The 26,606-nt window shown below is 40.8% G+C and overlaps 2 protein-coding genes across 2 annotated transcripts; one reads left to right on the top strand and one right to left on the bottom strand.

Moving 5' to 3' along the window:
* The first annotated feature begins 840 nt into the window (after window positions 1-840).
* hif1aa (hypoxia inducible factor 1 subunit alpha a) lies at window positions 841-18,436 on the top strand. Its single transcript, XM_067614936.1, has 15 exons — window positions 841-1,127; window positions 11,296-11,486; window positions 12,030-12,181; window positions 12,410-12,494; window positions 13,228-13,337; window positions 14,525-14,727; window positions 14,962-15,068; window positions 15,218-15,365; window positions 15,550-15,854; window positions 15,947-16,149; window positions 16,249-16,371; window positions 16,481-16,737; window positions 16,824-16,923; window positions 17,023-17,110; window positions 17,201-18,436. Exons 1-15 carry the CDS (start codon window positions 1,096-1,098, stop codon window positions 17,362-17,364), a joined length of 2,268 nt encoding a protein of 755 aa, XP_067471037.1. The 5' UTR covers window positions 841-1,095; the 3' UTR covers window positions 17,365-18,436.
* On the bottom strand, window positions 18,411-24,682 carry LOC137200265 (serine protease HTRA2, mitochondrial-like). Its single transcript, XM_067614937.1, has 8 exons — window positions 23,423-24,682; window positions 21,952-22,156; window positions 20,433-20,627; window positions 20,176-20,208; window positions 19,709-19,817; window positions 19,477-19,546; window positions 19,281-19,376; window positions 18,411-19,019 (listed from the first exon to the last, which is right to left on the bottom strand). Exons 1-8 carry the CDS (start codon window positions 23,881-23,883, stop codon window positions 18,854-18,856), a joined length of 1,335 nt encoding a protein of 444 aa, XP_067471038.1. The 5' UTR covers window positions 23,884-24,682; the 3' UTR covers window positions 18,411-18,853.
* Window positions 24,683-26,606: the final 1,924 nt, after the last annotated feature.

Genomic DNA, 26,606 nt, shown 5'->3' with positions numbered 1-26,606 from the left:
TATTAAAGAAAAGGATAAATTTTCATTTTACACAATATGCAAATTAACTGCAACTTTTCTAAAATGATAATCTGTTTTTTTCTCAGATGACGTTAATTACATAACTAATAATGTTTTGAGAAGAAATAAGTTAACATTTTGCAATGATGGTTGTTTCTTACAGTAGTTTATTCTTGGGGTCCCGACCCCAGTCGTTATGTTAAAATATGTTGGTAGGATCAGGGTTAAAAGGTCAAAGCCAAAAAGTTTGGGAACCATATGTGCCTCTGTGGTGGATTAGGCATTAGAGGAAAAGTACAAGCAATATAAATCTGTTTCAGTGTCAGCTGTTTTTGGTAAAATATCCAAAAGGGCAGTGAGGCCTGGCTCAAGTAGTGGCAGTGGCAGCTTCCAAGTGAGCTCGCTCTCTCTCCAAAAGGGCAGTCTTCCTCTCCCCTGTGATACTTACTAAACAAGGCCTTTAACAGCAACACATTAATAATAATAATAATAATAATAATAATGAGTTCACAATTATTTCATTGACTAGAAGTTAGCCCAAGGAGAGAATGTGTAAGAATGACTATTCTGTTCATAAGTTTCACACTCCTCACTGCTAATCTGCCAATCTACAATATAGACAGTTATGGAATAATTAAATCTTATCAGATGGGCATCCCTGAGACTAGATCCTATCAAATACGGGTCCGCGGCCTGATGTGTATGAGTATGGGGGTCCTTGACACCAAAAAATGTTGAGAACCACTGGTGTACACTAGGTGGCTTGTACTTTCTGCGCGCTCTCGATGGGGCAGGCATGTGACTGCGCGTACCCGCAGAGGCAGGGGGCGGAGTCAGGAGCCACTCCGGTGCAACATTGTCCTCTCTGCAGCGTGGCACTGTAGCTACTCAAGAGTCAACGACCGAGCTGCGTTTACAGGAGGAAAGCTCCATTTCTTTGACGAAATATACACAGTGATAACTCTTATGTGACCCGCTTGAGGGTTTACGGATTCACGTCAGCGAAAAATCGTGGGAGTTTGGTTTATTTCTCGACGGGCCCGGATACAGCTTGATACCCATAGAGAGACTCAACTCAGGTCCTTTCGTCCTGACATGGACACAGGAATTGTACCCGAAAAGAAAAGGTAATGTTGACGCTAGCTAATGCTGCGCAGTAGGCTATCTCGTTGTTAAAAAGCTGGCTGAACAACTTTAGTCTTCATTTGGGATTTGATCACTAGTATTGTTGTGACGTTGTGGGCTTTATTTGAAGGTTGTCTGCTAGTTAAAGCGTGTTTGTTCGACAAAATGCGTTTGCTAGCGACGCTATTATCGTTAGCATGTGGCTAACAGTTAGCTAGCAGGCATAGAAATAGCCTAGACTGGAGCTAACGTTATCGATTTGATGCAGGTAGTAGCGAGTTTGATTGATTTTTATCTGTTTACCTTGATTAAATATTTTTTGAAACGAATTTTTACCCTGACAGTTATTGTTAAAACTAAATTTTTTATGGTCAGTGTTGAGACTTCCTATCGTTAGAGGTAAGTTAACTAACGCTGGTGTTAACGTTATTTACATAAGTTTTGAATATGACACTTTTTTTCAAAATATCCTATTAATAGAAAGCTATATAAACAGTGGTGTACTATGAGGTTTGACTTGTCAAAATTGAAAGTAAAAAGCTGGCAGCGTTCATGTGATCAGTGCTGGTGTGTGGTTTCTTATGAAATATTTAAGGATTAGTGAGGATGGCCTTGGTTTGAGTCTCTTTTATGTTTCTGGATTGTTTCTTGAACTGTTTATAGTAAAGTTTGGATAGAGAGGTAATCTGCTTTATCTACATATCTATAATCTCACAGGGAAGTTTGTTATTACATTTTAAAATGAACCTGTTAATTCCACAAAACTTTTTTAGGGACTTAAAGTACCAAAACTACTGAGAGTGGCTCCTAGGTTTTTCTGTATCAAAGCCCAAAGCATCATTTGAAGGTCTATCTACTTAAAAAAAAAAAAAAAATAGTGAAAGTGTTTTGGGAACTAGTGATACCACATACCACAGGGAGCACGACAATGGTTTCTGTAGTTTTTCAAGAGTCAGGTTTGTGAGGTGACAGCCAACAACAGGTCAGCTTAAAACTTTCTTTATCTTAAATTAATTGATCACTTGTGATTATTTATTTAATGTATATAATGCTGAAAAAAATAGAATTGACTATTGCAAATTATCAGAGCCCAAAGTGGTGTTAGAAGTACATATTTAGTCAGACCAACAAGAAAAAAAGTCCAGTTTGTTAAAATTATAATCTCATGAAATACAGAAAAGCAATAAACAGAAAGCGGTCAACAATGGAATAAATTTGTCTAACCGACTGATTGACAAGTTGTATCTGCGCTAGTTGTCATTGAGCAATAAACAGTGAATCAAGCCGGAAGAGTCTATGTTGAATGTAAATTGTTGGTGGCATTCATGAGGTTTTTCTTGACCTATTTCTTTAAAGTAATCGGTGGCTAATTAATATTTGCTGTAGAAAAAGATAATTTGTATATACACGAGCCATGAGATAATCAAAATAGAGGTAAAAGTGATCAACAGGTGATCAGCAGAGTCATATAAGTGTGCAGTGGATGTAAGGTTCCTCTGCAGTCAGACTGGGGTTAAACAGCAACAGTAATATTCTCCCACAGAGGACTCTATAATAAAAAGCTTTGCTCTGTTATTGTCTCTTACAGGGAGTGGTACACAATATACAGGGAGGATGAACTTTGTATCAAGGTTTTCTTGGCAGTGTCTTAAGAGACAAGAGTAGTAAAATTTAGAACTGAAACAATTAGACAGTTAGTCAATTGTTCGTTTGATAGAAAATGAATCTGCTACTATCTGGATTATCTAGTTATCATTTAAGTATTTTTCCCCTTTTCCCTTTCTTACATAATTAAAAACCAAAAAGCCATTTGAAGACCATTATGGGCTCTGGGAAATTGAGATGCTCATTTTCACAAGTTTCCGATGTAATAGACTAGATAACAAATAGATAAATTGAGAAAATGATGGAATTAATCTGAGATCCTTGTTCTATCCACATTGAGAACGTAATCCATATAGTTTTGTTTTTGCAAAACACCCACTGAGATGATATGAAGGGTGATGGTGTAATGCACTAGTGGATGAAAGAGTTGAGTCGCATTATTTGCATATGTTTGGAGCTCTATCACCAAAAAGAATCACAAGTTGTGGGCTGGTTTAATGCTGTTTTGGCTGGTATCTATGAGGTCCCTTGGTATTATTTCTGTCTCATCTCTTAATCACCAGGATTTGACGTCAATAGGAGTGGCCAAATGTGTAGCGATTCACTGGCTGGCAATTTGCAGGTTGCCCTGAGACACTCAAATACAATTGCCACTTGTATGCAGGCTAGTTGGAACTTGAAAAAGAAATTGTTACTTGCTATTACATGTATTTTTTTTTTTTTTTTTGCTTGTGTGCTCATTTTTTCTCCCTTTTATGTTTTGTGATTGTAAACAACAATTAAGATATCATGTGTTGCTGAAGGGTTGCTTTTACTAGCCTGCTGAATCATTGATTTTTGTGGATGTCCTCGCAACTGATCAAGTTAGCATGTTACTATGTTTAGAAAAATGCAAAGGCTTCTTCCTAAATAAGAGGTTTAGGCTTACAAAGATTTAACTGGGAAGACTGAGTGGTTTGGTGAATTGGAAGATTGTTCTTTGCTGGAAGATGAAGGTTCATATCAGAAAGCATCTGCTAAGACTGTCTTTTGCTGTAAACAATTGAAGGAAATACCACTACAGCCAAGTTTCATTTGGCCTGACATCAAGATGGAATTATTGTTAATTAGCAACAGCTGATATGACCCGCAGCCTGCAATGTTTGTTATTTTAACTAGTGAAAGCAACAGTCAGCGCCAGCAAAAAATGAGAAGCTGTTGCCTGAATGTTATGTACAGTTGTCTTTGCTAATAAGAGAGAGGAGAAATACAAGATTTGATATCAGATTTGTGAGTTTTTTGCCAATCCAGGTGTCAGTCAGTCACACTAGTGAGCCCTTAATATTCACTCCTATATGCAATGAAATGCTCACACTTCAGGGCAACAATCCTCAAAGGTTGAGGTGGACAAAACACAGGGGAGAGTACAGCAAAGAAAGGATCAGCATCTGATCAGGTTTATTTCAGCCAATACAATCCAGTAAGTTATGCCTGGACCAGCCCTGATGCATTCCTAAGCTTAAATGCCTTTTTGGCTCTTGTATGTAGGGGTGGGGAACTTTGGGAATCTCATGATTTGATTTGATACTCAGTTCACAACCAATTATTGATTCAATAAATAGAAAGGGGGGCACTATTTTTAGGTTCCTGCTCCAGTTCAATATGACACCAAACCATTTGCTCTTGTCCTTAGTCCACTGAACTGCAATATAAAACAAAACTGACAGTTAAGCTAACTGGTCTGGTTCCTGTCTAACGAATGGAAAAAAACAGAGGAAAGTGTGTGAGAGTTTGAAGATTTAACAGCATAAATTTGGAAGCATCTTACAGTCTTCAGCTTGTATGAGAATGAAGAAATGAAAGAGGTTGACTGTTTTTGTTAAAACAGAAGTAGGTCTGTGTGTAGAAGGCAAAAAGAGTTCTGTCTCCAGCAGTGGAGCGCAGCCTCTCTACTGCAATACTAGTGCTGGGGAAAGCCATCGTTTTCAGAGCTGCTGTACAGGCGAAGGGCTTTAGGAATAAAGCTGATTGTGGATCAAGTTATTTTCTTTGCTGTGTGTGTTGGTCAGCTGGTCTCATTTGTTATTGCTTGAGTGTGGTGCTCCGCTAACTTTTGTCTTTGGGTGTGTTCTTAAAATACTTCCACTTTAGTCTTGTAAAGTGAATTAAGTTATTTAATCCAAAATGCGCCCAGACGCATTTCAGTAAAAATACCTTTGCGAAATGCCACATGTATGAATGAGCCCTTTCATGTGGTCATGCAAAATATAGGTCAGTTTTTCTCTTTGAGCATTTTTAACATTTCCAAAAACCTCTTCATCACTGAACACACGTCAAAGATGGCGCTTTGTAGTAGGCTGAAGGAAATAAAAATGCAGGGTCAGTTGGAGACTTATGTGTACATCATGTCTGGTGAGTCAAACTTGCTGAACTCCAACTGAGAGGCTCTTTTTGTTTTTGGAGGAAGTTCATAGGATGGACTTAGTGGATGTATTTTGGCCAAATGTAAGCAGATGTCGTAATGTTTCTCAGGAGTGGAGCATAGTAGGAGGGAATACAAGTTAAATTAGCTTGGTGAACAATTCACCATGATGACAATTTTGAGTCTGTTGCTAGGACTAGAGCCTACCTTGCACTGAATCCTCACAAGCCTCAAGGACGTTTTGACCTCCCAGTGAAGATGCAGTGGAGACAAGAATCTCTACGGGGAATCATAAATTATTATTACACACTGTAATCTTAGACTTTATGGTACCACTGTAGTTGAAAGCCTTAAACACAAAGGCTGGTATACTGCGTTTTGAGATAAACAGAAACATGACTTTGCTTCTCTTATATTCATATAAGTAACCTGTTGTAATTATAACTGGTGACACACTCCAGTAGCAGCGACCAGAAATCCAGTAGTTTTGACAATTGAGAACTTGCCACTATCCAAAATACCAGTTTTTACCAGTCTTATGGGTCAATACTCTTGACGTATTGACCCATGTATTGTTTGTTTCGGACGGAAGTGACCTCCCGGCGATATGTACTTCCATCAGAGTGGTTTATATGTCAGATCTGATGTTGCGCGGAGGTCCCTCTCAAAATGAAGGCTAAATCCCACACTTATTCAAATGTTGTGGGACAGGATCAGAAGAGCAGAGGTGGATTGGTTCACCTCACAAGAAAATGCACAGAGTGCACTGTGGTTCTCCATAAGTGCATGGGACGTTCCTCTACCGGGAGTGGATTCCTTCTCCCACCGACTGTAGCCCAGAGCTCTCCTTTACACTTTTCCCTCAGTTTTCCTGATTCCTCGCCTTTTAGCGTGTATTCAGGAAGAGGGTTTAGCAGATATTCCGGTGGCTCCAGAACACACAAGTGCGTTGTAGTTTCCGACAATGATACCATAGACATATAGATGTATATATGTCTATGAATGATATAGCTTCTGTTGGGGAAACCATGGCAACTTCCTTGGTGCAGAGATGCACTCTCTCAGCTCGACACTTACCAGTGATAGGCCAGCGTTTGTGGGTTTGGCTCCTGAACGGCAGCGCTTGGAAAGGTTATGTTTGCCTCCTGAAGAAGTTCGCACTATTCAGGGTGCAAAGACCCTGCAATGGACTCTTACAAAACGTAATGGTTTACTTTTTTAGTGCTGGTGTATGGAGAGGGGCACAGATCCCACTATGTGCCCTCTATCTCGTGTTAATTTCCCTCCAGCTGGCTCTATCTAAATCGGTTAAAACATATCCTCCTGTCATAAAGGCTATGGAGAGAGATCTTTCTTTGCGCATCCGCTGATAAAGCACTTAAAAGGAGTCTGAAGACGGCGACCTGTTATGCACTCCTTGGCACCACAGTAGGAATTACCCCTGGTTTTACGTGCTCTGGAGAAACCCTCTTTTGAACCACTTATGCAAGTCTCTGTAAAACTAATGTCCCAGCACATCTCTTAGCCCTGACTTTGGCAAAAAGAGTAAGCGATCTGTGTGTGCTCTCAGTCTCTGTCTTGTGTCATTATCAGAGATGAGGGGAGCTCAGCCACTCTGAGGCAGAATCCTGTGTTCATGCCCAAAGTCATTAACTAGCTCTTTCAGAGCAAGGGAGTTATTTCCTTGGAAGGATTTTTTCCCCTCCTCACAGGAATGAGATGGAAGAAACATCATATTGCCTCTGTCCAGTGCGCACGTTGTTCCATTATGTGGCATGCACAGCAGGCCTCAGACAGACACAGCAGCTGTTTGTGCATTACAGAGAGCATTCTCAGGGAAAACCACAGTGTTTGGCCCACTGGCTGTGTGAAGCTATCACACAGGCATATGTTGCAGCGGGGGAGGACCCCCTGCTTGGCATTGGTGCACACTTTACGAGAGCTTTGTACTCTCCCACAGTTCTCCTCAGAGGAATGGCAGTGAAAGACGTACAGCGGCATCATGGGCTTCACCATGTCCTTTTTTATTTGGTTCTACCTGCGCAATATGTCTGGGTTTTCTCTAACTCATTCAGTATTGAACAGGCTTGGCGACCGGCGATCAGCGACCAAAATAGGTTATAATATTCATTTGCTCATCCATTACAATACAGACAAGGGCTCGACATTAGGGCTTGTCTGCTTGTCTGGGACAAGTGGACTTTTTGTGGGACAACTGGAAGAGAAATTTACTTGCCCCACTGGACAAGTTAAAAGTCATAAACAAACAAATAATGTGTGTTTTCACGTTATGTGCCTCTCGTTACTCTGCTATTAAGTTAAATGAATACATTCAGAATGCCGACTTGAAACGGATGCACATTTTCCCCACAATACGTCCAACTCAGACTGGGATAGCTCAGTGCGTAGGTTGTGTGCGGTTTAGAGAGAGAGTGGACGTGTGACCATGAGGCTGGTGGATGGACCAGAGAGTATATAGTTAGCTGCAGTGTAGCCATGAACGTAACAAGTGCAATATGTGTACAGTTTAGACTATTTGTCCATTCCCTTTCAAAACCTGACAGTCAGTAAGTACTGTAAACACACATTTTACATAATTTGCTTTGACCAGTAAATAATTACATTTACATTTTTTGGGCCTAGGTCATAGGAAACCTTATTGTAATATTATCATATCTATATTCCATGTTTAACCTCGGTCAATGTAAATGTGAATGATATAATAAAGAAACGAAACTACTTTTGAACCAGACGCTATGGTTAACTCTTCCGCAGCCAGGCAGGAAAAATGCTGTGTGTTGCACTCTTTTTGTAAAAAACTGAACTAATACCAGCACACTTGTTATTTTTCTAATTATGTGGAAATCTGATATTTCACATCCCGGATGGCGACAGCATTGAAGTCCAGTAAAACGGAAGTTAGAGCATTATGTTTACTGGGGCAAGTGACATTTATGCCTGGATAAGTGAAAGAAGAAATGTCTTACAAGTGCCTCAAAATGTTAATGTGGAGCTCTGGCTTCATTTGCCTGTTATGTTAAATATATTTTCAGTGTTACTTTGCTTTTCTCTCTTTTTTTGCAGGGAGGTTTTAGTTATGGTGTTTCCCTGAACTGAATTATATAATAGATAAGACCATGTTTGCTGTCAAACTAAACAGGACTGACAGATAGTGAGGATATTTCTCTAGTTTAAATAGGTCAGCCTCTAGTAACAAAATACACAAGCAACCCGTGTACTGCTGGCCATAATGATAAATGATCATTGTAAACTGATTTATTTTTCCACTAATCTCTTGTATGTCCACTTTTTCACATCTGTAAACGACTCCAACAAATGTTGTTTTATATAATAGTACTCGTTCTTATTAGAAAACAAAAGGAGTATAATTAAAGTGATAAATGTGATTGTGTTTGCAGTGAAGCTTGTCAAGCAGAGGACTGCTGGGCATGCATGACCATGTGCATTAATCACGTTATGTAACGGTGGCCTCTCTACTCGCCTTTGTTTTAACATCAAGGGAACGCTTTGGTTTTCATTGCATGTTTCATGTTAAGGAATAAAAGCAGTTTGTTCAAGTTGGAGGCACAAAAAGCTGAAATTTTACTCAACAAGGATTTGTTTTAGACAGACACCTGAGTTGCAGGGCTGTACACTTCTTCAGTAATAGCAGGTTATGCTTTCGACACGATCTACTGCCATTTTCTGATTTTACAAGTTTACATAAGTTTACTACATCTCCTTTTCTCAGGGGTGTTTATAGAGCGTTGGTATCGTAGCAATGCATACAGTTGCTGAAACATTGTGCTGCTTGTCATGTTGAATGTGGGTTTAGGTAAATGTCTTTCTTTGTATTGTACCTCTGTATTCAGCGGTGGTGTCGTAGGGGAATACTACAGCTAAACTTAATTTGAACAGGATTTGGATACAGTTTGTGCATGGCTAGTACTTATCAATCATCTAGCATCCTAGTGTGTTTACAGTGCGCAATGGCTACAGTCTGTAACACCATGTACGGAAGCAAACACTGTAGGACAATGCACAGAGTTTATCTGTCATTAGATCAACAGAGGCTTAGTTGGGGGCTTAGTTCAGGGAGAGGACATTACCTGTTTGTGTGCCTTGTTTACAATGGCTTGTGATAATTTGACAAACGAGTTGACGTTTACATGAATGGATTTTACTCAGCAGCGGAGACTGTTGATGATTGTTTTTACGGTAGGAGCCAAAAGTCAGACTTAGAGAGAGGGAAATTTGTTGATGCAATACAGAACTGGTTGCATAACACTGTGATCACCTTACATGGTGTCCAGATATTCTGCGGGGTTGTCCTGTGGGGTTGACAGAATATATTGTAAATATTTGTCAGTGGTATTGACGAATGTGAAAACATGTGGATGAATGTATGTTTGTGCCTGTAGCTGTAAATACAGTCTGGGTCAAAGCATGTTTAAATTACAGTACACATAAACATCTTTGAGAGAAAGAGCTGATGAGCACACCTCCAAAAATCTCAGTTGCACTTAATTCGTGTCTGCAGGCGTTTTTCATCAAATAGGTGTGTGTCGAGTTGTCACAGTGAGAAAACCGCAGGTGTAAATAATAAAATTATGAATTCAATTTAGCTGCTTCAGTTTCAAGGTTGTGGTGCTGTGCAGGCTATCGCACTGTCTTACAGGGACACTTGAATAGAATAGAGTCATTGTTAATGTGTATCGGTGATACCTGACACCAGACCTCAAAATGTCTGCTATGAAAAATAGGGCCATCGTCCAGCAAGTGGTTTCTATTTGAGTTTTCCTGTTTGTTTTCTGCACAATCTGGACACAACCCCCTAATGCATTCTTTGTACTGTGTGCAACCATGTTGGGAGACACCTGTGCTATTTGTCGGTGCAAGAAACCCTCATTTGTTTACAGACTTGCAAGTAATTATCTGAGGCTTAGGTCTGTGCCAGGTCTTTGCCTTCCTGAGAGACAAAGGGCATGCTCAGACTTATTTAGATCTTTATACCCCGGAGGAGTAATTATATAATTTGTATAAACATCTGTATTCCATGGGAAAGTTTGGTCTAAACCCAAAAGAAACCTATCTTGCCACCCTGCCAGGTGGTTTGATACACAGTAGGCTAATTTTAGTTAGGTGGTTCATATTTTTGTCAGAGAGCTTCAAATAACAATATGGCCTTGGTCAATGTTGCAAGTGCATAACAAATCGATTTCAATTAGGTGTACATTTCGGAGCCAAGGGCTTTTAAACTGTCATCCATTTTGCCGTGATGCTGCTCCACGTTGATCTAAATGCATTTGAGGTAATGAGATAGTGGTTGTGAGGAGAGTTATGGTAGAAATTCAGCAACATTCAGGTTCACAAACAGGCAGACTAATGCATTAATGTTGAAGATTTAGCCAGTTTACAATGCAAATAAAAACTCATTGGTGCTTAGTTTAAAAGACAGGGTTTCTTTTTCCATTGTGAGAAGAGACATAAAATCTAGAGAATAATCTTATTGTGTCCCTTTAAAGTCAGTAGCACTTTGTCAGTCTAAACTACTGCCAGGTCTTACGGTCTTGTTTACAGTGTGGTGAGAGTCCATTAGCCAGATCTGGGATAAATGCCTGGATAAATGCTTGATCTAAAATGGAGCTTGTATGAGCAGTAACTAGTTATGAGGGATACTAATGTAAAATAGTAGAAAATATGACGTTGTGTGTGTGTTGGTAGTTGAAGGTATCACTCTCTCTCTGTTTGTATGTGCTCTGTGTTGTGTGCCAATATTATCGTTCTCCTCCCCTCAGATCTGTTGAGCCAGGCTCGTAAATGTCTGAATGATTGGTGTCGCACTGTAGCTTGGCTGCGCACCAAGAGTCAAGCAGGAGAATCCATGCCTGTCTCGCCCCAGCCAATCACCAAGGGGGTCTACTCCACTTTCATTGGTCAACAGCCAATAAGACGATCGCAGATAGCCATGTATGTAAATGAGTTTGACGGGGGTTCAGACGGTAGCTTGGCTGTTGCAGACTCCAGCTGCATCCTTCCCCCAGTGGCTGACCAGTCTCTGTGCACACATTCGGTCAGGAAGGAGGGATGTCACCTCTCGTACTGTACATAGTAGGTTCAGAACCAAACTGTGACCAAACTGACCCACCACCTGTCTCCCGCAGAGTGAGTTCGGAGCGGAGGAAGGAGAAGTCAAGGGATGCTGCGCGATGCCGGCGCGGGAAGGAGTCGGAGGTGTTCTACGAGCTGGCCCAGGAGCTGCCACTGCCCCACAGTGTCAGCTCCAGTCTGGACAAGGCCTCCATCATGAGACTCATCATCAGCTACCTGCGCATGAGAAAACTTCTTAGCACTGGTTAGTATCTGTAATTGTTGTAGACACAGTGGACGAGCTTTGGGGTGTAGGCGCATCTGTATTTCTTCAGTTTAGTCCCAAATGTCAACTGAATTGTGCAAATTGTTGTATTTAATTTTTTATTATATTTACCTTTTTAGCACTGTAGGGAGCCACAGTTAAAAAATCTAAAGGATCTATTGGAGGAAAGAAAGGACACCCTATTGAGAGTTAGTAAAATAGAGAATACAGTTTTACATGCAGAGGAAATCAGTGATAGACACTGAGTCAGCTGTTCTAAGAAATTGACTCAGACACCTGCAGATATAGATTCCTTTGCAGATACAACTGTTGGTACAATGTGTTTTCTTTGTACTGCAGCGTCCTGCCCCGCAACCGTGTACTTCAGGCAACAGACACTATAAATGCACTGTGCCTGATTTATAGAGTCTTGACTGCTTCTTTAATTCATGCTTTGCTTCGCTTTCCCTACCCTCCTTTTATCTCTCTCATTCCCATTGCCCCCCCCCCCCCCCCCCCCCCCTTCGCTGTTATCTTCTCCAGATGAGCCAGTGGCAGAAGAGGAAACGGAGCTGGATATCCAACTAAACAGCTCCTACCTAAAGGCTCTGGAAGGCTTTCTCATGGTGCTGTCTGAAGACGGAGATATGATCTATCTCTCTGAGAATGTCAACAAGTGCTTGGGGCTGGCACAGGTTTGTATGATTTGACTTGCATCTCAAAAATGATGAAAGAGCATAAGATTGGTGAGGAAAGGAGCCTGAAACAGAAAATTTAAGGCTAAGAAATGATTGTTTTCCAGTGTTATGCAACAGATACATTAAGCTTTTGATGGGAAAAGGTTGGAAACCTTCACACAATGTTCACTATGGCTGTTCCATGTACATATAAATGTTGAAAGGACTGTTCTTACTCTGTCACAGTTTGACCTGACTGGACACAGTGTGTTCGACTTCACACATCCCTGTGACCAGGAGGAGCTGAGGGAGATGCTGGTTCACAGAACAGGTGAGAGACAGCAAAAGTGAGCAGTGTCGCATCATAGGACGTTTCTAATGGAGAGACGGCCACACACAAGCGCTCTGTTAGGTCTGCCAGTGCTCCAGTCAGCAGGGAGCCCAGTTCACTCTGAGCTGGCAAATACAGACTGGGAGGCTGTCAGAACAAGTTATCATTGTCCCCACTGAGGTCGCAGTACTTTGGCCAGTGTGTGAACTTCAGTGACCCTTCACTCTGCTTTACTGGAAGAGTACGCTACATCACTGGCACATTTCCTGCTTCGTTCGAACAACACAGTTTTTGTTTTGAGTCAGTGGACAGAATTTTTTTTCATTTAGCTAAAACTCTGGTGCTTGCCCCTGAAATGTACTTCATAACACTAATTGGAGGGCAACGTGGCTTTTTTTGCCAGGAATTGCACTTTAGTAGACGCTGATATTATCTCAGCCATAACGGCTGTAATGCCACTTCCTTTATTCAACTTGCTGCAGCTCATCGTAGTGCAAAGGTTTTACAACTTAATCTTTTCTCTGCATGCAAATGTGAACTTTTGGCCACCGGTTATATTCAACCTCAAACATTGTAGCTGTGTTACAATTTGACGGAGCTGCTGGGGAAACAGAACGTCACACTAAAACCCACAAAAACCACACACGAAAAAAGCTAATAGTCAACACAGAAATGACAGAACAACAGAAGACGCTGGTTTAAACTGCTTCTCCCCCTCCTTGTGTGATTTCAGGCTCCAAAAAGACCAAGGAACAAAACACAGAGCGCAGCTTCTTCCTCCGAATGAAGTGCACTCTCACAAGCAGAGGCCGCACTGTCAATGTCAAGTCGGCTACATGGAAGGTGGGTGTTAGTGGAAACATGGAGGAAATGAACCCGACAAAATAGATTACTACTTTTACTACTAATATTAGTCATCATGTGCAAGAAGGTTTGTCAACACTAGAGCTGCTAGTGAGGGCAATTAATTTCTAAAAACATTTTTAAAAGGCCTCTGTTGAAAATGTGAAATATCTTCTTGATTATTCTTATAACTTTCTAAATATTATATGAATGGCTCCCTGCAATATTGTATGGCATGTTGAATCTCATTACAGTTATGAGGCCATCAGGATGCTCTTTAATGACAGTTAATGGTTTTTTTTATTGTTCTCCAACACCCTCAGCCCACAATACTGCAAGTAAGCAGCTGGAATCATTTTAGTCAGGATTTTTTTCTAAGTGCTGACTGGTGAAGATCTACTTAAAGTAAAATAAGTTCAGCATTTGTCATAATGATAATGTGGGACTTAAGAATTGCAGTTTGCATCCACAAACTAGAATGATACAAACTGCATTATAGCAAATGTCTTTATTGGTAGTAATCTAATAACCTAATGTACAAAGGAAATGCACCATTATGCCGTAAATCAGTCTTAATATTGATTAAGTCATCAGTGTAATAATTGATGTACATACACATAGAAAACCTACATTAGATGTAGCCATTGCCAGTCTGTTATGGATCAAGCATCAGTCGTATCAAAAAGACCAAAAGCATTTGAGTAAGCAGGTAAAGGAGAAATCTAATAAGGATGAACTTCAAACATTGCAGATTTATTATAACATTATGGATTGAAAGAACCCTAACGTATTTGCAAGCCTTAATTATGAACTCGAAGTACTTAACTGCTTGAAACTCATATTGTCAAATGATGTGAAATTTAACCTCAGTTTGACGTTACTCTAATGTTGCGAAAGTACAAATGAACAAGGAAAACACTAACTGATTTTGCTTATACAGAAGAATCTGTAATTATTACACAATTATGCAACTAATGCTGCAGCACTAAATGCAGCTGTTGTGTAAATGACACAAAAGTGACCCCCATGCCCAAAACACGGAGTCATTATATTATTTGAACGTCTGAACAAATGTATTTATTAGTCTAATAATCATCTGTCTGCTGCATTAGGAGATCATTAATCATCATTGCAGTCTGGAAGTCATAAAGTGTTGTGACCCTCCTGATCTCGTTTTCTCGCTCCAGGTGCTCCACTGCTCAGGTCATGTGCGCTTATATGACAGCCACACTGAGCAGACTCCCAACGGCCACAAGGAGCCACCTGTCCCTTACCTGGTTTTGATCTGCGACCCCATCCCACACCCCTCCAACATTGAGGTCCCTCTGGACACCAAGACCTTTCTCAGCCGCCACACGATGGACATGAAGTTCACATATTGTGATGAGAGGTGAGTTTGCCGTTCTGAGTGAATGTTCTGTGCTTAAAAAGCTTAACACGGATCAAACAAGATTCAGCTTCTTAATCTGACTTTGTACTTTTCATTGACTATTATTGCCGAGGCTGTTAAAGTTTAGTCATACTGAGCCACCTAGTGGTCAATGTAGATACTGCAGAACCTTGATCTCTAACTTCCCTTCGTGGGTCGATGGAAACATTCACCTTTTTTGTTTTCCTTCTCCAGGATCACTGAGCTGATGGGTTACGATCCAGAGGACCTGCTGAATCGTTCTGTGTATGAGTACTATCATGCTCTAGACTCAGACCATCTCACCAAGACTCACCACAACTGTAAGCATAACCACAAAGAGTGCATGGGACTTCCTGTAAATTGAAACTCGGAATGTCTCGCAAGTCTAGAACGAACTCCAGCTGTGTCATTTTGTCCCAAACCAAATTTTTTCTAATTTGTTCCCCTTTTTGTCTCTTTTTGCTCTTAGTGTTCGCAAAGGGCCAAGTCACCACAGGCCAATACCGGATGTTAGCCAAGAGAGGAGGCTTTGTGTGGGTGGAAACCCAGGCCACTGTCATCTACAACAACAAGAACTCTCAGCCACAGTGTGTTGTCTGTGTCAACTTTGTGCTCAGGTACTAAAGAGTCAGTACTTTCAGAGTAGACCGTTTTATTAAAGAATTTGTTGTAGAATGTATATGATGCTGAAAATAAAAATGATGATGTTCTCTCCAGTTCTAACTGAGTTTTTTTCAGAGAAATGGCAGTGAGGGCAATCGTACAGCTCCATAACTGTGTCATGTTTCTCTTCTTCTACAGTGGCATCCAGGAGGAGAAACTGATCATGTCTCTGGAGCAGACCGAGGATGTGAAGCCGGTGAAGGAGGAGCAGCAGGAAGAGGAGAAGGCTGTGGTCGAGATCAGCCAGCCAGACATGTCACCGATCCTGCAGAAGGAGGAGGAGAAGGCCCCGGAGCTGGATGTGGTCAAGCTGTTCACCCAGGCGGCTGATGCCAAGCCGTTGGTTAGCCTGTATGATCAGCTGAAGGAAGAGCCTGAGGCCCTTACCCTGCTGGCCCCAGCCGCCGGAGACACAATCATCTCCCTGGACTTTGGCTGCCCTGGTTCGTGCACTCAAATAAACTCACAAATGTCTTTTCAGTGTTTATATTCAGGGTGATAAAGCACTCTAATCACATTCTGTCCTGTGGTACAGATTCAGAGATCCAGCTGCTGAAGGATGTCCCTCTCTACAACGATGTAATGCTTCCCTCCACCAGTGACAAGCTGGCTCTGCCTCTTTCCCCTCTGCCGCCCAGTGAGCCTCTCCATGTCACCACCACCGCCTCTGAGGACACAAAAACTGAGAGCTTTGCTCCAACCCCGTCCACCACATCAACCAGCCAGAGCCCCTCAGAGGTAAGACTGACTGAAATCCATTATTGGCTTTTTTCTGCACAGACAACAAGCCCTTAGTCCATTTAATAATATGTTCTGACCTGTGTCTCTCCTCTTCAGCCTGACAGCCCATTGGACTTTTGTTTCCCCATTGAGTCGGATATGAGCTCAGATTTCAAACTAGACTTGGTGGAGAAGCTGTTTGCCATTGATACACAACCCAAGACACCCTTCACCAAACAGGTAACAATTCCAGGAGAGAGAGAGATCACTGTAATAGATCATAGTTGATCTAATAAATGAAAACCTGTCTGTATTCAGAATAATCAAACCTTTTTTTCCTCACTTCAAGGCAATAGACGACTTGGATCTGGAGATGTTAGCACCCTACATCCCCATGGATGATGACTTCCAGCTGCGCAGTTTGACCCCAGATGAGCCTCTTTCTTGTGGACCAGTCAAATCCCTGGAAAGCTCTCCTCTCCACGTCGCACAGGAAGTCCCCAGCTATCCCAACTCCCCCTTCAGCTCACCAGGCAGTCAGACCTCTTCCCCAGCACCACCCGAACCAGTAAACCCCCCTAATCTTGCCACCATCATTGCTAAGAGGTAAAGTTTTCATCATGTTTATGTAATAAAACATATTTAGATGGCCTTTTATGAGGTTGCTAAGCATCATTATTACTGTGCTGCAGGACCCCACAGTTGGACAAAGAAGTCTCCCTCAGGACTCTGGCAGCCCAGAATGCACAGCGCAAAAGAAAACTGGGTGACATAAGGGAGATATTTGGAAATGTAAGACCTCCGCATCCACACCTGATTCACAGATCAGACTTCACATTTACAGACTGGGAATTTGAGTTTATGTATTTGATGATTTTTTTTTTTTTCCAGGGATCTTTGCAGGAGCAACTGGAGCAGGGCAAAAAGCTGAAGGCCTCAGACTCCGGCACAACCAGGACCATACTTCTGCTGCCTTCAGGTGAGTAAACTAGATGTGTTGTAAATACTTTATACTGACACTTAACATCACAAGAATCAGAAGTCTAATGTTTCTTGTTCTCTCTTTAAGATTTGGCGAGTCGTCTGCTTGGCAGCACGTCAGAGGGCACCAGTTCCCCCTTCACCCTGCCACAGCTCACCCGCTACGACTGCGAGGTCAACGCCCCCTTACAGGGTCGCCAGTACCTGCTGCAGGGGGAGGAGCTGCTGCGCGCTCTGGACCATGTCAACTGAGTCAATGCTTATCCTGCTCACTGCTGGACTAGACTGGACACTACAGTTTTTCCCTCACACTGTCACTCCCTCTCCAAAGCCTCCCCCCCTCCTCATCCCCCCTACCTAACTCTACCCTACTGCCCCTTATTTATGTATCTGTATGAGTTTGATTATAGTTTGGCTGCTGTTTGCGCACATCATGTGATTTCCGCAGCATTCCACCGTGACAAACACCATAGCAGCATCTGGGTTTTGGTGCAAGGGATTCAGGCATCATAAGATGTCCAATTGTTTGTTATTGTTTTGTTTTTTCTCTCTTCCGGGGAGTCTGTCAGCACACAGCGCCTCTACAGATGACCCTCTTCCAGCAGGTCACCACAGAACCTGGCGCTACTGCCAGCAGTGTATTGTAAGCTTCAGTCGCACAATTTATATTTTCTTAAAAAGAAAAATATTACCAGCAATATATATTAAGCCTTTTTAAAGTAGTTTTAATGGGATTTGAACAATTTTATTTTTCCTCCCATACTTGTATGTTGTAGAACTCGTACCTAACAAGATGTCTTTAGTCCAGAAGTATGAACATATTGTTTAAACCTAAGGTGGTTTGAATGTTATCTCCATTTAATAGCTATCAGTCTTTGAGGTAAATGCATTTAATTGTGTAGCAGTCCAGTACATTTCACTATATTACTTTACTGTAAGTGTGTGTTACTGTACATATACCAGGGAAATTTTAATTTACTCAGTTCAGCTTCACAGCTTTGACTTTTACTGTCAAAATTAAATCTGTTCACCTTTTTGTTAGCTTCTTATCATGAAAGATTTTTCTCTATTATGAAATGAATTCATGTTTTTGGTTTTTACTTTTACTGTGTGACATAATCAAAACAGTCCAGTTTAAATAAGTGGGATCTCAAAAACTCATATTTTACCTGTGTGATCATCGTCATCCTAGCAGCATTCGTGAGTTGTCAAACTTGTTTGCTGTGTTAATAAGTAGTCAGTTTAATACCGTTGGTCCATGCCATATATGTGGGTCTCTCATGCTTCTTGTTGCTGTCTAACATTAAATGGCTTTATTAAAGTATATTGTTTCAAGTTTCATTAACTTGCACTTTACAAACACTGCATGTTAGGTGGCAGAAACACAAATCATATCATGAAACAGTAGTTTTGCTATTCCACCAGATAGAAGTTACTAGAAACTAAGACAATATTGTTGTTAATGTACTTTAACAAACCCGAGAATAAAAACTGGGATATTTGGTAATCCATCCAAGTCTTCAGGTCCTGACATCATGGTTCAAACTAAGAAAAATCTCACAGACTGCTTCAGAGGCGGTAAACGCAGTCTTATAACTCATTTACCATACAGTATCAACATATTTAACAAATCATCAAAAACTGTAACCCAACAACAAAATCATAAGTTAAAAAAACTCTTTCACAGTGTCTTTTTGTAGACATGAATTAGTGACGTGGCTGTTTGTCCGTCAGGTTAGTGTCACTCTGTGTATTCAGGTGTCATTTGCAGTTGAAGCAATTCTTGTCCTCTTTGTACCACCATTGTGATTTTGTCACTGCTGCGGACAGCCTGGTAGATCTCCTCTGAGGTGTACACCTTCACCCCGTTGATCTCCACCACAACGTCTCCCGGTAACATGCCAGCTCTGAAACAAAGATGACAGCACTGTGGGTTAACAACTATTCATCATACGTGCTAAATACTTTGCCTACTGTTCAAATACTCACTCACAATGCCTGTGTGCAGGTTAAATTTCCTTACTAGTCCATATTCAGTTGGTCTATAAGCTGACTGACTTTTATCTAAATCTGACTTAAAGAAAAATACTATGAAACATACAAGATAAATATTCAACCACAAGAGCAGGAAGATCCTTTACCACACATCTAGACCCACAGTAGCTTACCTGTTTGCTGGGGAGCCCAAGATGACTCTGTGGATCAGGATGCCATGTGTCACATCAGGGAAGGTCGGGTCTCTCAACTTCAGCTCAGCGATGATGCTACAGCAACAGGACAAAACAAAAAAAAAACATATTAGAGTGCTGCTCTAACTAGACTGTGCTGTTTGACCGCAGGCATTACTGATGCTTAAGCACTTACCTCTGAGTCAATGTCAGCATCATAACGCCAATGTACCGCCGCTTAGTGTCTGACTCACCAAACCAGGAATCTAAGAGAAAATGGGAAAAACAGGGTATGAGTATAATTTCTTTTGCAACATCTGATTCTCTCACTTATCTTTTATAAAGACAGGCAAGTACGCAGTTGGAGGCTTTAGAGAATATGGAAGAGAGAGAGAAACAGGGTGTTTTGTGTGGCTTTTCGTTTTTACTCTTTCTTTTTGCTGCTTGATCCAGGAAAAGTCTCAGGCGATCAGATGGAATAGCGAAGGAGATCCCTGCAGTGACCTTCATGGTGTTTATACCGATGACTTCACCGTCCTAATTAGATAAAAGATGAGGCGTTCAGATAATGTAACGCATGAGATACAACCTAATAGGTAATTGCCAGTGTAAAGTAGTTAGTGGTTTTACTGATAGTGATAGGACGCTTGAACATTACTCGCACAAATACTATTAGTCTGTGATAAAATCTCTCATTTTCTGTAATCAAACACAAATACATAATGTACAAACACCCACTATACAGTATATAAAATACATATACCACAACAACTGACAAAAAGCTGTATGTGTAGTACATTTAACCCTTCCTTAAAAATCCTCTGTACAGTCAAATGTTTAACGTCACAGCAGCCAGAGCAGGTTTGGCAACACTTCAACAGGATCACTGACTCACCAAGTTAATGAGGGGCCCTCCGGAGTTTCCAAACTGTAAAACAAATATGTCACACGTGACACTCGGAAGTATATGACACATTTCTGAGTCACAGTAAGCTCAGTTCTCTTAAGCTCAGAGTCTGCGTATTTTTGATTACTCATCACACATTTGTACCAGACACTACATTAAAACAAATTATTTTAAAGTGAAAATGCATACATAAAAAGTATATACACACACACCTTAATATATAGCATTATAGTGGAAAAACTCACATCAATTGTTGCATCAGTCTGGATGTACTCCATGTTGGAGTTGGACAGGCCCAGCTCCTTACTGCCTCTCTGTACCGAGCTGATGATTCCTGATGTGATTGTATTCTTTAAGGCGAACGGACTTCCCATCGCGACCACAAACTCTCCTTGTCGGATATCAGATGACCGACCAAGTGTGAGCGTGGGCAAAGGATTCTGCATGTCAGAGGAGAGGAAGCAGGGACAAAGAGCAGTTTAACACCGCATCCTCACTGCTCAGATGTCATATACAGATGTTGGATTAACCTTTTGCTCTTCTATCACAATACAGCATACAACACACTGCAACAAAGAGTCTTCTACATAGAGAAGTCTTTTCTTTCAGTCGTTATCGATGGGACAAACAGAAGACTGTTCATGAGCTTTGCTTTTATGTTGTTTCATTAGATTGTATGAATGTTATTTTTATTAGAAAAATTTAACTGATTACACAAAAGAGGTTCAATGCTCCGATGTATGAGAGGAACTTGACCCTTATTGTTTTATATACTGTACGCTTACGGGCACTTTTTTGTCATCTAAGAGATAAACATGCCCCCTTGAGGACAAATAGCAAAACTTCACAATATATTAGAATTTATACTATACTAGTGCAGCGCCTGTTCAGAACGGGCTGATTGCTTATTATTTCTCAAGAACCATATAAATATGTATCAACTGACAAATGTATCAATTAAAATGATAAGGATTTAATAAATCAAATGATTTTAATGCAGAGACTTCACCAGTGAGACTAAACTGAGGTTGAACCATAGAAGCCATTTACGGCCTTCCATTGGTTGATTCTGCTGCCAATCAAACATGTCTGTGCTCCTATTGGCTAGTTTTACTGCCTCCGCCTCTGTTTTTTTCCTCCTGTGTATGCTTGTTCTTCTCTCTCTGGCAGTTTAACTGGGCGGGGTGAGTGCCTCTGTCCTGCTCAGCGAGTCAGAGCCTAGAAGCCCCGCACTGCTGTGATGTGACAGTGTTTGTATCAAACAGTCCCCGTTGCACTCAGACACGGAGCTGTGCAGCTCACTGTTCGCTTGTTTATTCAAAATTTATTATATGTGTCGCCTGTCCAAACAACTTCACACTCAACACTGCACTTCCTTGGGTCCTCAGCATTACACCCGCCATGGGTGGAGTTGATCCGATGAACGGTTCAAGAGATACGCGAAGGACATACATACATACAGATTCCCTCCTTTAATGGATAGATACAGTCACAAGAACAAAGCATTAGTTTTCTCATTAAAATGCCACATAAATGTCGCTAATTTTGATCATATTTTAGCTTTGTTACTATTGTCCTTTATCTTGATTTTATTTACTTTACTTTCTCTGATTTCTCTGTTACAGTGTCTGTGGTGAGGAGCTGTGTGTTAATGTGTAGACTCCAGGAAAATTAGCAATCACTGTGATGCAAGCTAACAGGAGCCCACTAATAAAAACATAAACATACAGGCATGAGCAGATATTATCCTAGCTTTTTTCTCACCTTGGCAGTGATTTTGATGGTGGCGATGTCCGCCACTGGGTCAACATCTTGCACAGTAGCATTGTACATCTCTCCATTGGTGAGCTTCACCCGGACGCCTCTCTTGTTGGCCACAACATGAGCATTGGTGACAATGAGACCCTCGCTGCTGATAATGAAACCAGAGCCATTGGACACTGGGACTTCCCGTCCTGAAAATGGGTTCCTGTAAAACAATAAAAGCTGGTGGTCATATTTGGCTTCAGAGGAAAACTGAAAAACTCTGCACACAAATCAAAATATCATTTTGGCCTTTCACTCCTGGTTCAAGAGAACAAACAGGCAGCATCAGCACGATGAGGTAAGCAGGACATGTCATAAGGCCCTTCTAATGCCAGCTGATAAAGTGCTGTTAATAGAGCACACTCCCATGTTTGCAGACAAAGTTAATCACCTTAACACAACTGATACACTCCCAGTGAACCTGAGGCTTTTGAGGGCCAACTGGTTATCCAGTCTGGCAATCTACTGATTGTCGATACTCATGACATAAGATGTTTTTTAGTGCTTAAGACTTTAATTAGTTGATTATTTGACAGAAATAACAAATTATAATAATTATAACCTGTTACTCTATATTTCTTATGTCACAATAATTGTTTTCTGTTTTAAAGCATTAAAGTAGATTCACAATTTTTCATGTCTGTCTTAAAACAACACTCAGGATTTTTCAGGTGTTACCAGTAACAAGTGACGAGAAGTTGTGAGGCTATAATTTATGATGGACCTTTGGCACCTTATATGATAAATCATCAACTTGACAATCTGTGACACATAAGTTTCTGTTGAGAAGTTGTTACTGTAAGTGTTTCTTAAAAAAATTTTAAAAAATCATACAATCACATACTTCATTTTAATAAATGTTACCAAAATAGGTGTCCCAATAATATTTAGATAGTGTTGCAAGTTTTGATAGTTGTGACACTGGTGGACACAGGGTGTCAGGTTAGATGTTGGTGCTCTACAGACAGACCTCTGTAGATCTAAATGTTATGGTGTCACATTTTTTAGTAACTGCGGTCAAAATGTATGACCATATCCAAATAATATGGGGGCTTCTTTTCTGGTAACACCTATCAAACACTTGCACTGGCTAAACAGGTCACAGAATTTGGTGTAACACCTGCCAGGTAGGACTTCAGCTTACAATTATATTTATACTGATTCATCATCAGGTGTCATTTATCAAATCAGATGACAAAAAGTCCATCATGAATTACAGATTCATTGGACTTATTATTAATAGCAACTGAAACTGAAAACAACTAGCTGTTCTTGTATTTAAGTTGTGATATACTGTAGATACACTGGGGTCCAAAAGTCAGAAACTGGAAAAGTGGTCTCTGACTTTTGGACCCCACTATATATGTTTTTATCCAAATAAATCAGTATGTAGATTATTAAATTTATAACACCTTAATTGACTGCTCACCTGCCCACTATCTCAATGTAAACAACAGCTGGAGTGGATTTCTCGACCACATCTGCAATAAAGTTGTATTTATACCGGGGGCTGTCAGGTTTAAAGGGGGAGGCACAGTGAGCTGATGGCAGGATGAGTTCAAGAAACCTCTGGGATACTGAGGCGCTTCTGTCGTCCACTTCTTCTTCTTCTTCTTTTCTGTCCAGAAGCGCCGCACCACAAAGCCCCAAACCCACCGACACAGACAGGAGAAGAGAGCTGCTGCTGTCCCGACCACCTCTCCTCCTGTCCCCGGCTGCAGCTCTCCTGTCCAGGCTGGTGTGTCCCTCTGCTCCTCTGTGGCTACATGTCCAGACAGAGGACACGCGGCTGACTGTCCTCTCTGCCGCAGAGTTTAGTCCACGGATCTGACAGCCCGTGTGTCTCCTCAGAGCTGATAGAAAACACCTATTGACAGCAGCTGCTGACATGTTGCATCAGTTCTGTCACCGCTTCAAGAGCCTTTAAAACACTTTATATCCAAAATATACGCGAAGTGAGAACGGCCTGGTTTAAAACAATTGTTTGTATAAATAAAACAAAAAAAAACAACTCTAACACCTCCTTTCAATTTCGATGTCATCTAACTTGAACGACACATAAAGCTAGCGATAGTTCAGACTAAAATATTTCCTGCTTACTCTTCTTCTTCGTTGTGTTTATTGGCGGATGTAAGCCAACCTTAAAGGTGCATACCGCCACCTACTGGATTTAAACTAAAATATCCACTGACTAAATGAAATAATCTGATTGCACCCCTCTCCCACTCTTTTTCAGGTGTTTGAGAGAAACGGAAAGCTTCTCTCAACATCTGCTGCACACCTTCTCCGGAAACTCCCACGACACCTAGAAATCTCCTTGCTGCATCTACAATTATGTCAATTTCCTCATATTTTCTTTCTACGCCAGCAGTACAGTTAATTACCATTGTCAAAAACTTCACCTGATCCTTTCAAAAGGCAAAACTCATCATGCCTCATGACTGATTTGTCCTCCTTTGCTTCTTGTCCCACATCATAATATTTCTTACCTACTTCCTCATGCTTAAGTCTTAGATCTGACACTGATTATTTCTGCTTCCCTTACTCTCTTTGGACAGTTATCTTCCCATGCTGTATGTTTCCCTTTGCAAAGACACTCTGCATCTTTCTCACAGTCTCCTTAACAATCATTCTCCACACATTTACCACCTGTGGCAAAATAACCACGAAAATAACATTAAGTCCTTCTTCTTCTTCTTCTTTGTTTTTATTGGCGGCTCGCAAACCAACTTTAAAGGTGCATACCGCCACCTACTGTACCATATGCATTTCCCTGAAGTCCTGTCCTGCTCAGTAATGATTTTAAACTCAATATCTGCCCTGTCTGATGTCCTGTATTTCTCAATGTCTCCCTCTCTGAATTATAACAATATATTTGAAGGGTTTTTCTTTTCTTTCTTTCTTTTCTCTCTTGGTTTTACTGGCGGACCACTCACTGTATCGAGTGGGCAGAACAATAGCATTAAAATCATCCGATTTCTGATTCATGAAATGTAATTTATCCCTATTTCCTAATCCTGCCTCCATAAATAACACGTCAGCTCCCCTCTGGTTATCCTTGATGCTTGACCTGACCTGACAGCTGAAGGTTCATATTAACTTCAGATAAAATTTTAAGTACATTTTTGCACAGAAGGAGACTTGTGGATTTTGTCCCCTATCATTTACATTTTAAGTGCATTATGAAGGGTTCTTCTGATGGTCAGTATGAACAGGAGGAATGATTTCAAGAAAAACCTGTTTCAGTTTCATTTGGGTACCTGACTGTTGTTTTAACCCTCAAACAGGCAGAAGTGGAAAATGAGTTGTAAAAAATAATTCAATGTTATTACTTATTACTTATCTCATTTGCACCTAAGTAAAACATTTCAACACAAATTTTCTAAATATTTTGTATATTTTGGATTTTATGAGTTGTATCTCTCAGGATATGTTGCCCTATTAAGGTATAAAAAGGTCATAATGGTAAACATTTTGATGTTTTATTCGATGAAGAGAAGTGATATATTTTTGTTTCCCTGGTCATTAACATCACACATACTAGTTTTTAAACTGATTTCATCATTTCTATCAAAGTATAGGCTACCACCCAGTTCTTCCAATCCAGTTCTATCAATTCTACCGATTCTAAAAAGGACAAGGCACACTCAAATGAACAACCATCTCAACTGATTCAAGCCATTGATTGACTTCAAGTACACCGGCCTCTGCCAGTATACCTATCCTGAAGGTCTACCGGTGTACCTATCTCTTTTCCCCAAAATACTGAAGCTCAGTGCTATGTTCTTGAGACCAAAACCTTGGCACGCAGTTTCCCACCTGACCAACCAAAAGCAACTGAGGTTAGCAAAATACCAGACATGACTACCAACACCGTGCCAACATGATGGCACCAAGATGCGCTTTTAATTTTACAAAATTAAAGTATTACAATAAGTGTTCATAAATAAACTACCTTACGAAGGAGGTCTCCACTCCGAGTCTCAAACTGGACTCTCCCAGATCATAGACGACTGTGCTGACTACTGAGCTAAAACTTTACTCATCACCTCATTGCAGACAGACCTCTACCTATTTATACACCATAACACACAGACAGCACAGCATATAACGTGTAGGGAAGAACTTAAAAGGCGATTCTTGCTTTGCACTTTTCATTTATTGCCTATTTTTTGCAACCTAACTTTGTGGAAAGGAGAAGAGGAACAACAGGTTATGGAGAATCCCTTAGGAGCACTTCGTGTGTGTCAGTGGCTCAGCTTTATCTCTGGGGAACACCCCCAACTCCAGGAGTGATGTCCAAAAAAGGAAATATGCGTCATGTAGCAGGTGGATGTGACTCCCCTCATTGAGATCTGCTGATAGACATAACAGCGGAGCAGAGGAGAGACACTGAGATAGGATGTAACCGACCTGCACGCTGGTATTTGACAAGGAATTTTTTTCTTCCCGATAACAAATAATTTCTAAAATAGTTCTATGAAACAAATATTCATTGAAAACCCACTATTTGTGCTTTGCCAAATAAAATATTTGTATTCGGGCACACTCCTAATATAAATATAAATATAAATATAAATATACACACATACATATATACACGCACACACACA

The sequence above is a fragment of the Thunnus thynnus genome, chromosome 16, assembly GCF_963924715.1.
Source record: "Thunnus thynnus chromosome 16, fThuThy2.1, whole genome shotgun sequence".
Lineage (NCBI taxonomy): Eukaryota > Metazoa > Chordata > Actinopteri > Scombriformes > Scombridae > Thunnus > Thunnus thynnus.
This window is presented reverse-complemented; position numbering and strand designations above follow the sequence as displayed.